At 39.3% G+C, this 13,135-nt stretch overlaps 1 protein-coding gene across 7 annotated transcripts in view; it reads right to left on the bottom strand.

Moving 5' to 3' along the window:
- The window catches only part of DGKH (diacylglycerol kinase eta), a 176,568-nt gene that overhangs the window by 60,872 nt on the left and 102,561 nt on the right, over positions 1-13,135 (bottom strand). For all 7 annotated transcript variants that reach the window (XR_008319428.1, XM_053309351.1, XM_053309353.1 and 4 more), the window contains 5 exons: positions 12,258-12,366; positions 11,701-11,840; positions 7,153-7,240; positions 6,056-6,141; positions 3,449-3,545 (listed from right to left, as the gene is read on the bottom strand). Coding sequence is in view for 6 of the 7 variants with exons in the window: in XM_053309351.1 (XP_053165326.1) it covers positions 3,449-3,545; positions 6,056-6,141; positions 7,153-7,240; positions 11,701-11,840; positions 12,258-12,366 (520 nt within the window). In the remaining variant the exon portion in view is untranslated. The remainder of the gene's footprint in view (positions 1-3,448; positions 3,546-6,055; positions 6,142-7,152; positions 7,241-11,700; positions 11,841-12,257; positions 12,367-13,135) is intronic.

The following is a 13,135-nucleotide window of genomic DNA, read 5'->3' as shown; positions in this document are numbered from 1 at the left end:
CGTTTCTACCAAAGCATAGAAGGAGAAACTGCAAGAAACCTAGAAACACCAAATAAAGAAGAAACAGTGCAATTCTGGCGGGAATTATGGGACAATCCAATAGATTATAATAAAAAAGCAGGCTGGATGAAAGAGGTCAAAAAATGTAACCAACAAATGCAAGATCTAATAATCACACCAGAATTAATAAGTGAAAGAGCAAAGAAAATTAAAAATTGGACTGCACCAGGCGACGATCAACTGCATGGCTTTTGGCTTAAACATCTAACAAGCCTTCATATACAACTATCAAAACAGTTCAATCACATTATGAAAAGCGGTGATATTGAACAATGGCTAAGAACTGGGAAAACTCATCTCATCATGAAAGACCCAGCAAAAGGTGCAGTTCCAAGTAATTATAGACCGATAACCTGCCTGCCAACCATGTTCAAATTATTAACTGGAATAATAGCAGATGAAGTGATGCAACACTTATTAACTAACAAACAGCTTCCAGTTGAACAGAAAGGAAATTGCCCGAACACCAGAGGCACAAAAGACCAGCTGCTGATTGACAAAATGATTTTAGAAAACTGCAAGAGAAGAAAAACAAATCTAAGTGTTGCATGGATTGACTACAAGAAAGCCTTCGATTCATTGCCTCAAACATGGATACTAAAATGTTTAGAAACAACTGGTGTCAGCAAAAACATTCAGATATTTATTAAAAAAGCAATGAGCATGTGGAGTACACAGTTAACAATCAATGGCGAGGCACTTGGACAGGTTAGCATTAGAAGAGGCATTTTCCAAGGGGACTCACTATCCCCTCTGTTGTTTGTAATCGCCATGACCCCACTTTCACAAATACTAAACAAAACAGGCCTCGGATACCAAACATCTAAAACATCAAGTCAAATCAACCATCTGCTGTACATGGACGATCTGAAGTTGTATGGAAAGTCCCAGTCAGAAATTGAATCACTGCTAAACACTGTCCGTATATTCAGTAGCGATATAGCAATGGAGTTTGGACTAGACAAGTGCGCTGCATTAATAATGAACAGAGGAAAAATAACAAAAACAGAAGGAATAGAACTGCCCAATGGAATCAACATCAAGAACCTGGAAGAGAAAGAACCTTACAAATACTTGGGCATTCTCCAGGCTGATAACATCGCACACACTGAAGTTAAAAGAAAAATGGGAAGTGAATACATCAGGAGAGTTAGAAAAATCCTCAACTCCAAACTCAATGGCGGGAACACCATACAAGCCATAAACACCTGGGCTATACCTGTTATCAGATACACTGCAGGAATAATAGACTGGACCCAGGCAGAGCTAGAGACGCTAGATCGTAAGACCAGGAAAATCATGACCATCAATCATGCTCTGCACCCCCGCAGTAATGTCGATAGGCTATACCTCCCTCGCAGCTCAGGTGGAAGAGGAATGCTGCAAGTCCATCAAACAGTTGAGGAGGAGAAAAGAGGCCTTGAAGAATATATCAAGGACAGTGAAGAAGATGCACTTCAAATGGTCAAGAACGAGAAACCCATTCAACACCAATGAAACAAAGCAGGCCTACAAGAAAGAACAAGTCAAGAACCGAGCAGAAAAATGGAGAAATAAGCCCTTGCATGGTCAATATTTTCACAATATAAGTGGAAAATCAGACATCACCAAGACCTGGCAATGGCTTAAGAATGGCAACTTGAAGAAAGAAACAGAGGGTTTAATACTGGCTGCACAAGAACAGGCACTAAGAACAAATGCAATTAGAGCAAAAGTCGAAAAATCCGCCACAAACAGCAAATGCCGCCTTTGTAAAGAAGCAGATGAAACCGTAGACCACCTAATCAGCTGTTGTAAAAAGATCGCACAGACTGACTACAAACAAAGGCATGACAAAGTAGCAGGGATGATACACTAGAACATCTGCAAAAAATACAAGCTACCTGTAGCCAAACATTGGTGGGACCATAAAATTGAAAAAGTTGTTGAAAATAAAGATGTAAAAATATTATGGGACTTCTGACTACAAACAGACAAACATCTGCCACACAATACACCAGATATAACTGTAGTCGAGAAGAAAGAAAAACAAGTCAAAACAATCGACATAGCAATACCCGGGGATAGCAGAATAGAAGAAAAAGAAATAGAAAAAAATCACAAAATACAAAGATCTACAAATTGAAATGGAAAGGCTGTGGCAGAAAAAGACCAAAATAATCCCAGTGGTAATTGGCGCCCTGGGTGCAGTTCCAAAAGACCTAGAAGAGCACCTCAACACCATAAGGGCCACAGAAATCACCATCAGCCAATTACAAAAAGCAGCTTTACTGGGAACAGCCTATATTCTGTGACAATATCTATAACAATTGACAATAAAATTCAGCCATCCCAGGTCCTTGGGAAGTACTCGATGTCTGGATAAAACAAACCAGTCAATAACACCTGTCTGACTGTGTAAACAAGCAATAATAATGGTTTAATACTTGCTGCACAAGAACAGGCACTAAGAACAAATGCAATATGAACAAAAGTAGAAAAACCAACGACAAACAGCAAGTGCCGCCTTTGTAAAGAAGCAGATGAAACCGTGGACCACCTAATCAGCTGTTGTAAAAAGATCGCACAGACTGACTACAAACAAAGGCAAGACAAGGTAGCAGGGATGATACACTGGAACATTTGCAAAAAATCCAAGCTTCCTGTTGCTAAAGATTGGTGGGACCATAAAATTGAAAAAGTGGTAGAAAACAAAGATGCAAAAATATTATGGGACTTCCGACTACAAACAGACAAACATCTGCCACACAGTACACCAGATATAACTGTAGTCAAGAAGAAAGAAAAACAAGTTAAAATAATCGACATAAAACCAGGGGATAGCAGAATAGAAGAAAAAGCAATAGAAAAAATCACAAAATACAAAGATCTAAAAATTGAAATTGAAAGGCTGTGGCAGAAGAAGACCAAAATAATTCCAGTAGTAATTGGCACCCTAGGTGCAATTCCAAAACAACTTGAAGAGCACCTCAACACCTCAGGGGACACAGAAATCATCACCAGCCAATTACAAAAAGTTAACAACGACATTGATAATAAAATTCAGCCATCCCAGGTCCTTGGGAAGGACTCGATGCCTGGATAAAACAAACCAGTCAATAACACCTGTCTGACTGTGTAAACAAGAAATAATAATACTATTTCTGTTGTCTCTATTTGTAGAATGAGGAGGAAAGCAAATCTGATCAAGTGATGAAAATGATTGCACCCCATGATGATCAAAATGTTTGCCCCCCATGCTCCCACCATTTTGAAAACATAAGGTATCTCAATAAGTTGTATAAGTAAAATACAGCTATCCTGGAATTTAGCATAACAAAATAAATACATTTTGATATAAAATCAATAAATTAATGAAATGAAGAAAAAGGGCAAGCTTAATTCTTACTTTAATGGCTATAGCATCTGCTTCTGCATTTTCCATTGGTCTTTCACAGGTCTTTCCTATTTTGGCAACAAAACCTTTTACAGTTTCGCATAATATCCTTGTGTGAAGAGAAAGAAATGCCAAAGCAAAGAGAAAGGGAATGGATAAAGTTATTTATTCTGTGTGCATTAATTCCATATGTTTCTACTTAATTTTGATGTTCCTTATTACAATCTATTAAAAGTGTAACAGCCATGTACATTACAGCTCACTAGCAGAAGGCCCATAACATTTTACAGGCCAGGGGTGGGACTCAAGCTTCTTGCCTCATTTCAATTACAGTCCTTTCCACACTGTACTCCATATGTGACTTATTTAATACCACTGGAATCCAGAATTGCCTTGGTGACAGGGTCGGAGTCTCCCTCCCCCACCCCTCTGTTTCCCTGACCCACTGCCTAGTTCTTCTCTTCTTGAGGAAAGAAAGAAAAATTGAGATGTTGCCAGTGCTCAGAATGCTTGACTTGTTCACCACATAAGAGCAAACAAAATTACCGCATCAGAAATTAGCATCTTCTCAAATGCTTTGATTCTCTGAAGAGAAATAGTAGACAGTGGAACCACAATGGCAGCACAATGAAGCTTTGCAGGTGGGGTGGCGGGGGAGGGGGGGAAGAGAGAATAGTGAGATGATGGAATGGACATTCCCAGTCCCTCAAGATGGTTCCAGAGTCTGGTGGTGGTGGAAAACACTGCCTCAACACATTTTGTTTGTTTGTTTAGCATATTTGTATACCGCCCAAAACTCATGTCTCTGGGCGGTTTACAATAAAACACAAATTAAAAACAAAGTTAAAACAATAAAACAATTTAAAACAATGATAATTTATATAGCATTGCTTCTCCCTACTTCTCCTACAGGAGCCAGCTGGTTCCCTTTTGTCATGGGTGGTTCTCCAAATGGGACAGATGGGAACCAAAAGGCTTTTATTTCCCTCAACAGATAATAGCAGCCAGTATTGCTGGTCTCATGCAGGTCTCACAGAATGAAATACCCTGAATAAAGCTTCTGGGAGGAGAGCTGGTCTTGTGGAAGCAAACATGAATTGGCTCCTTTGGGAATTGGGTCTGACCCAGAATTCGGTCTGCCCTGGTCTGCATTTTGGATGGAAACTACACACGAGTGCTCTCTGCTCTAAGATATTCCCTTAGGGGATAGGGGCATAGCTGAGTGGTAGAGTATCTGCTTGCATGCAGAAGGGCTGAGGTTCAATCTCTGGCATCTCCAGGTAGGGCTGGGAGAGACTCCTGCCTGAATCCTTGGAGAGCCGCTGCCAGTCAGGGTAGAAAATACTGGGCTAGATGGACCAATGGTCTGACCCAGTATAAAACAGCTTCCTGTGTTCCTATAGTGATAGATACACATAGCATTTAAGGAGATCACTTTAAAGGCTCAAAGATTTCAAATATTTGGATAATGTTGCAAGTTGTGACTTGCTCAAATACATTATATTCTGTTTTCAAGACATAAGTCATTTATGCCTCGCCTTCAGTCCTAGTTCTGTTGGTTTTGGAAGCCATTTGAAAACTATTTAGTAAAATTTAATCTGATGAGAACAAGAGCCACCAGAATGCTTTTGTCATTCACCAATATTATTCAAAGGATTCTGGCATTGCCAGTACATAGCTCTATATTTCTACTAGAAGTACATATAACAGACTTTAATATATAATTATGCCATACTAATTTGAGACAGGCATTTTGAATTATCTGCAAAAAAATAAAATAAAATAAAAGATAATACAGCAACTCCATGTGTTTTGTTAGCTTGGATTCATCCCTCCTCATTGTGAAGCATTTGTACTGGTACTCTGTCACAAGCACAAACCACAACATAACACCCACCTTGGAGTAGACTGAGAGGTGGCTTTATGTTTGCGATGAAGCAATCATGTGAACTCTTCACCACAAGCATACTTGAACTCAGGCTCAAGCAGTAGAAGCACAGAGACAAAAATAAGCAGCTGTCCACACACCTGGAACTGTGTGGAAAGTGTAATAGGGATACTGCTTTATCCTGATCACCTTTTATGGTGAACAATATCAGTCTAAGCCACTGTGACCATTGTAGAAAGAATGTATTTGGCAAATCACAGGCTGATGTGGACATTCCTAACAAATTGGAATTACAAACATAAGAGTCACTCATGTTTCATTTTTTTCTGTAAGCCACCTTGATTTTTTTTTAATTTTATTTAGATTAACAGCAGGATGTAATTTCTTAAATAAAAGAAATAAATACATGTATGAATTTCTACTAAAACTCATTTCTGAAGGGGGCGGTGGCGAGTGGGGGGATGGATCTCACTCACAGTCAGATCCATACACTAAAATGAGCACCCTGAAACATGGCCATGTGTATTCACATAAAATATGAGTCCTCTAATAGCAAGGACTTAGAAACATTAATGATTCTAGCATCTGCAATCCCTGCTAAGTAACATTTGAACTAGCCCAGAGTCAGTTTAAGTTTATAAGTAAAGTTTCCATACTTGTGTGCATTCTGTGGAAGATGCCACACACACATTCCTACACATGACATTATGATTACAAATTATTCAACTTACTTGGCAGATGATATGACAACTGAGTGTTGATCAGAATCAAGGATCTTAGCAAGATGAACAGCAATTGAATCCTCATATGCAGATATCTGAAAATGAAGCAAAATATCTTCATATTTTATCTGTGATTATGTTTAAGTAACAAAATGATCTCACACACTTACTTTAATGCAATGCTCTTGCAGGGGAGCAGCAGCAAGAGAGAGGGCATGCCCTCACCACTTGCCTGTGGGCTTCCCAGAGGCATCTGGTGGGCCACTGTGTGAAAGAGGATGATGGACTAGACAGGCCTTGGGAACCTGATCCAGCAGGGCTGTTCTTATTAAGCATGTCAATGCATATCTTAGTACATATGTTAATGCAACAGATTACAATTTGGTTTGGGATGAATATTCAAATAGGGATTGTTGTAAAACAAAAAATTTCATAGATTAAATTTTGTAGAGTTGTGTGCATGCAAAACAAAGGTTGATTAAAAATGGTTTACTATTGAACACAAAGTATCTTGTGACACAACTACACAAAGTTCAAATTACTGAGCAATCCAATCTAAGCAGTCACGTTCAGAATCCAATTCTAATTGTTAGCCTTCTTTCTACAACACTTTGAAAAATGTTGCCATTTTTAAATGTAGGTTTTGCCTCTAAGGGTAACTTAACTTGATTACTTGTGTGTCAACATCCAAACTATGTATCTATTACATTAGATATGAAAGGAACATTTAACAAATTGTCACTTTTCTCAAATTACATGCAAACAGGGGCCCAATCCTTGCCACCTCCTTTCTTACTCAGAGGGAAATCAGGGATCTATTTATCCACAGGTACATAACCATATCTCAGAGATCAAGTACAAAACACACATGTATCATCAAAGAACAATCACATTTAATGTAACTAATGTACTTGTACATGCACCTAATGTAGTGTAATCAATTATTAAATTAATGTGAATATATAAACTGTCAATAAAAATCTATCATGGTTGCCAAAAATTGTCAGCTGAAAAACTCCCTGCCATATTTTTTTGTACAACTCTTAATTATGCTATTATTTTTCCAGAAATATGCAAATGAAGTACATAAGAAACCCAACATTCACCTGACATTCCTCAGACTCCTCTTCTGGAGTACCCAGAAGAATCGATTTCTTTGACAATAATTTCAGTTCATATGACATTATGCTCCATCTGAAAGAAGTTAAATGTATCCAAATGACCAAATGCATACAGCAGAAACAATTATTTTTTGTGTTGCAACAACAAAGAACGAGATGTCAGTCATTCAAATGATAAAAGAGAATTCAATGATTGCAAACAAAAGAAACTCTTTATAGAGAATTACGAAGAGAGAGAATACTTCAGGTGAGTGACTGGTTATGCAGGTGGTATCAATGAGAGTAATTCAATTTCTGAGACCACGATCTAAGTTTTTTAAGAGGACCAGCAGAAGATGCACTTTACCGCACAAAGGCTGGGGGAAAGGTACTTGGCAGAAGCCTGATAAACCTAACCACAAGGCTTTAAACTAAATCCTGGGCAGGGGGGCGGCGGCGCAGAGTCAAAAGCCCAAATAGAAGTATGAAACTAAGCACTGAAGATAGAGCCTTGAGTTTCGGAGGAGAAACTGGGAGAGTTGTGAGGGTGCCTGACAAATCCTACAACGGGATAGTAGGGAAGACATTGGCGAATAATATTTATGGCTTGTGTTGTTTATAATACTAATGGATATAATATGGAAAATAAACAAGATGAGCTTGAACTCTCAGTACAAGAAGGTAAATACTACTTAATATATATAAATGAGACTTAGTGGGATGACTCCTAGGATTGAAATGTAGCAATTGAAAGGTATTACTTTCAAAAAAAGAATAGATGCAACAGAAATGGAAGGGGAATAGCATTGCATAACACCATTACATCATACCCAAGTAGACATCTGAGTAGAAATAAATGAAGGAGGAAATAAAAACCAACATTGTAATTGGAGTCTAAAATAGATTACCACACCAAAGAGGAAATGTAGATGATGCTTCCCTGAAGCAAATTACAGGTGTTTCAAGGAATTAGGAGTAACAAGGTACTTCAACTACCCTAATGTCTGTTGAAACACAAACCCTGATAAGCATTAAATATCTTATATATTCCTGATGTGCCCTGCTGATAACTTCTACTTTCAGATGATAAAGGAAAAGAACAAAGAGAAGATCATCATCTATCCTTGGCTTGGTCCTAATAAGTGGGAAAAGTTGGTCAATGAGGTTGAAGTAAGAAGGGAAGTAAGACGTGGAGTCCTCCAGGGATCTGTACTGGGACCAGTGCTCTTTAAGTTGTTCATAAATGATCTAGAAGGAGTAAGCAGCAAAGTGGCCAAATTTGCAGATGGCACTAAAATATTTAGGATAGTGAAATCCAAAACAGATTGTGAGAAGCTCCAAAAGGATCTCTCCAAACTGGGTGAGTGGGCCACAAAAGGGCAAATGAGGTTCAGTGTAAGCAAGTGTAAAGTGATACATGCCCTCACCTCTTGCCTGTTGGCTTCTCAGAGGCATCTGGTGGGCCACTGTGTGAAACAGGATGCTGGACTAGATAGTAGTAGTAGTAATTTTTATTTCAGTCACTGACCAGCAAATAAATAAAAAGGGAAAAAATAAAAATACATAAAATTCCTTAAAATTCCTAGAAACATTTTAACATATTGCGGGGGGGCGGGGGGCGGGGACACCAACATCATTTGTTGGAAGGCAAGAAACTGGTTCAGTTTATAACTGCTATCTTCGGTAGATGTGATACTTGGTTGTTCAGCTACATAACATGGTCTTACAAATTCTGCTGGCAGATCTTGTCATCATGATCTGTTCAAAGGTAGCATATGTAGAAATCATTGGAGCAGCCCAGAAAATTGAATAAATATGGAGTAATATGCATATTATGGATGTCCCTTTAAAAATTACAATATAGAAGAACATGCTTTGTTGATTCTATAGCTCCTGAATCACAGGGACAAAAGCACTCCATAAACAGGATTTTGTTAAATCTGCCTTCAAGCACTGCAGTGCGCAGAACATCGAACCATGCTTGGGTAAACACCCTGCGATACTTAGTCAGTGTAATCTGGTTAAGATATTTAGCAGGGCATGTGTTCAGGATTTAATTTCCCAGCACTACTCCCCTTGGGATGAAACTTTGGTCTGTCTGCCATACAACATCTAAGATTCTTTGGGTAACCACCAGCCTGGCCCAGTCATAGCCCATCATTGTTAGTACTTGGGGTGACTGGCCATAAGTAAGCAGCTTCTACTCAAGTAAGCGTTCTATTGGGCTTGATCAAGCCTTGGGCTTGATCCTGCAGAGCTGTTCTTATGAAGTAATGGGGATTTGGGGGGGAAATTTCCCATATGCTAAAATTCTTGATCTTATAAAAAGCTAAAGGTGACTATAATCAAAACACATTTTGTTTTGTTGTTGACTGTGAAATCTTATGGAGAGGAGAGCTGGTCTTGTGGTAGCAAGCATGACTTGTCCCCATAGCTAAGCAGGGTCTGCCCTGGTTGCATCTGAATGGGAGACTTGATGTGTGAGCACTGCAAGATATTCCCCTCAGAGGATGAAGCCGCTCTGGGAAGAGCAGAAGGTTTCAAGTTCCCTCCCTGGCTTCTCCAAGATAGGGCTGAGAGAGATTCCTGCCTGCAACCTTGGAGAAGCCACTGCCAGTCTGTGAAGACAATACTGAGCTAGATAGACCAATGGCCTGACTCAGAATATGGCAGTTTCCTATGTTCCTACATATCCTGGATTTCAGGAAAGCTGATTTTAATAATCTCCAAGAAGTGCTAGAATGAATTGTATGGTCAGACAAACTGACCGGGAATGGGGTCCATGATGGGTTTAAAAAGTCACCCTGAAGGATCTGGTTTGCAGCTTGTGGGTGGTCTTTTATCCAGCACTGTCACTAGAGACTCAAGTGCCTTTTATCAACTTCAGCTGATACGCCAACGGTGACCTTACCTGGACAGAGATAGCTTGGCCACAGTTACTCATGCTCTGTTAACCTCTCGTTTAGATTACTGAAATGTGTTGTACATGGGACTGCCTTTGAAACTGCAGCTGGTACAAAATAGGGCTGCAAGATTACTAACTGGGACTAGACGTTTTGAACATATTACGCTGTGCTTCGTCAGCTGCAGTGGCTCCCAGTCAGTTTCTGGGCCCTATTCAAAGAGCTGGTTTTAACCTTTAAAGCCCTAAATGCCTTGTCCCCAAGTTTACCTGAGAGAGCGCCTTGCCCCATATGTCCCAACCTGGTCCTTAAGATCTTCTTTGGAGGCCGTCCTCCGGGCGCCCCAACAAATGAGGTGGGGCAGGCGGCTACTATGGAGAGGACCTTTTCGGTGGTTGCACCCCATTTATGGAATAGGCTCCCCAGTGAGGTTTGCCTGGTTTCATCACTTTATTTTACATGCCAGGTAGAGACTTTTGTGTTCACTTGGGCCTTTTAAATTTAAATTTTTGACATTTCTTGATGTGATTGAAACTGGTTTTTTAAAAATGTTTTTTTAAAAAATTTGTATTGTATTTTCTTTCCCTCCCTTTATTTGGTCTGTTATGATCTAATGTGTGTTGTAAGCTGCCCAGAGGACAATTTGTTATGGGGCAGCTAACAAATAATGTTTATTATTATTATTATTATTTGTGTGGCTGCACAAAAAGCTTAATAATGAGCTGGATTTTTTTTTTTTTAAGGACAAGCATAAGAAACTGAAAGGGCACCAGGGATGAATAAAGACAAGTAGCTCAGACTTGTAGGGAAAGGGTTAAAAAAAGAGAGCTAAAACTCAGAATGAGCTGAGGCTCGCATGGCATGCATTTGTCACAAGCAACAAAAATGGTTTTTTCAGAAATGTTAGCAAACTGTTAGCAAACTGGTCAAATGTGGGCTAGATGATAATACTGTTAGGTGGATTAATAATTGGTTGGAAAACCATACTCAAAAACCATCAATGACTTCTCATCAGACTTCTCATGTGTCAGCTGTGACACATACAAAAAAGGGCCAATAAGATTTTAAGCTTCATTAACAACACCATTTGGTCCAAGTAAGGAGAAGTGTTATTCCATTTTATTCTGCATTAGTCCGACCTCATCAGAAGTACTATGTCCAGTTCCAAGCACCATATTTTAAAAGGAAATAGAAATTTTGGAATACATTCAGTGATGGTAACAAAAATGGTCAGGGATTTGGAAAACGGGCCCTATGAGGAAAGGCTGGATTTGTTTCTCCTGGAAAAGAGAAAACCAAGGAAGGTTATGACAACACTCTTCAAATACCTGAAGCGCGAATGCCAAAGACTTGTGTTCTGCTGCCGAAGAAACCAGGAGCAGATCTAATGAGCTTAAGATACAGGAGGGCAGATGTTGGTGGAATATTGGACGGGGGGGTGGGGTGGGATTTCATAAGGAAAAGAGCAGTTCAACAATGAAGACAGTTACCTAGCTGTGGGGTGGGTTCTCTCTGGAGATCTTCAAGCAGAGGTTGGATGGCCATTTGTTGGGGATGGGTAGTTCTGGATTTCCTGCATCAAGCAGGGGATTAGACTAGAATGGTCTACAATGCCATATAATTTCCCCCAAAGGAAAAAAAGCTTACTTACCTGTCTAGCATTTTTGTGCTAGCCCGTTCTAACTTTTCTAAAATTTGAGGAAGTTGAGTGTCATCATCACATGACCCTCCCCAGCCAAGGACACGGGCAAGGTCATTTCCTGTACCAAGGGGTAACACTCCCAAATGACACTAAAAGTAAAAAAGAAGAATTTCTTATTCAGTGTTTTATATTTATAACGTTGGATATTGATTTACACCTTGCATCCTCATATCTAAAAAGAGATGCTATCATACCCAGTCTAAAGCAACAACTCCAGAAATAAATCCTAAAGCAGCAAAAGAGGATCAAGACAGAGAGAGTAACAATGGTAGTGAAAACACAAATAACCAAGGCCATTGAACTTATTGTTTAAACAGGCAATGTGAAGGGTTTGCTGAACTTTTATAAGTTGACTTATAAAGCAATATTTGATTACTACTAGTAACGGAAGGATTGTTTGCTTCCAAGTGCTTCATTTCCAGCAACTTAAAAAACCAAACTCACTCACTGACTCTTCTTTCCCCCCTCTCAATCAGAAGAAGCAATAAAAGAAACTAAACACCTACTTGTTTGTGTAGGTTGAGTTTATCTATTTCAGATAACACCCAACCAACGCTTCCATCTCCTCCACACACAAGGATTCGGAAATTGTCAAACTTCTGAAATAGTCGTAAGCTGAAAAGAGAGTTCAATTTCTGTATTCAAATCTACAGGTAATTATAATATAACAAACCTGTGTAAAAGGCCGAATGTGAATTATGCCACATTTTCTGGGAAATAACATACTGCTTTTAAAAAATGACTTCAGATAGCACATTCTCCTTGTTTTCATTTTCCAAAGTTCAGATACTTTAAATTTTTTTGAGATCAGTCCGTACCAATAACTTTTGACCTGCAAATACACCTGTATTACATGGTGGTTTTATCATTACAATCAATATATAAGGTTTGGCAAACACATCTCAATAGGATTCTTCCCGTGTATTGGGGCAACCCATTGACCCAGCTTGTGGCTTTCTAATGTGAATAAAACCAGAGGCAATCTTTCTACAAGATCATGAGCACAGCAGGGAAACAGTGCTGTTGCATTCTATATTGCCAGTTTATCAGTAACTCGTTTTCACTGCCTTGGGTTTTTTCATCTGTTACCCAGATTCTGGCCATGATACTAAGTGTCTAGTAATTTCTTTGGGTGATAAAGAAAAAGCAGATAGACAACAATGAGAACCAAAAGAGCTGTGATACCAAGATGAAACATAAAACAAGATATCAAGGAATAGATCTGTTTGGGAGACTAGGGAGAGCAATGACAGAAAGCTAAGAGATCAGAGTGGGGTGGGGGGGGAAGATAAAAACTGCCTCCCCTAAAAAAAGGGGGGGGGAGGGATTTCTGGTGCTTTTTTCTTCACAGAAAATAGCCTTAATGCAGTCTCCAAAGTGGAAG

Source organism: Hemicordylus capensis, chromosome 3, assembly GCF_027244095.1.
Source record: "Hemicordylus capensis ecotype Gifberg chromosome 3, rHemCap1.1.pri, whole genome shotgun sequence".
Classification (NCBI taxonomy): domain Eukaryota; kingdom Metazoa; phylum Chordata; class Lepidosauria; order Squamata; family Cordylidae; genus Hemicordylus; species Hemicordylus capensis.
This window is presented reverse-complemented; position numbering and strand designations above follow the sequence as displayed.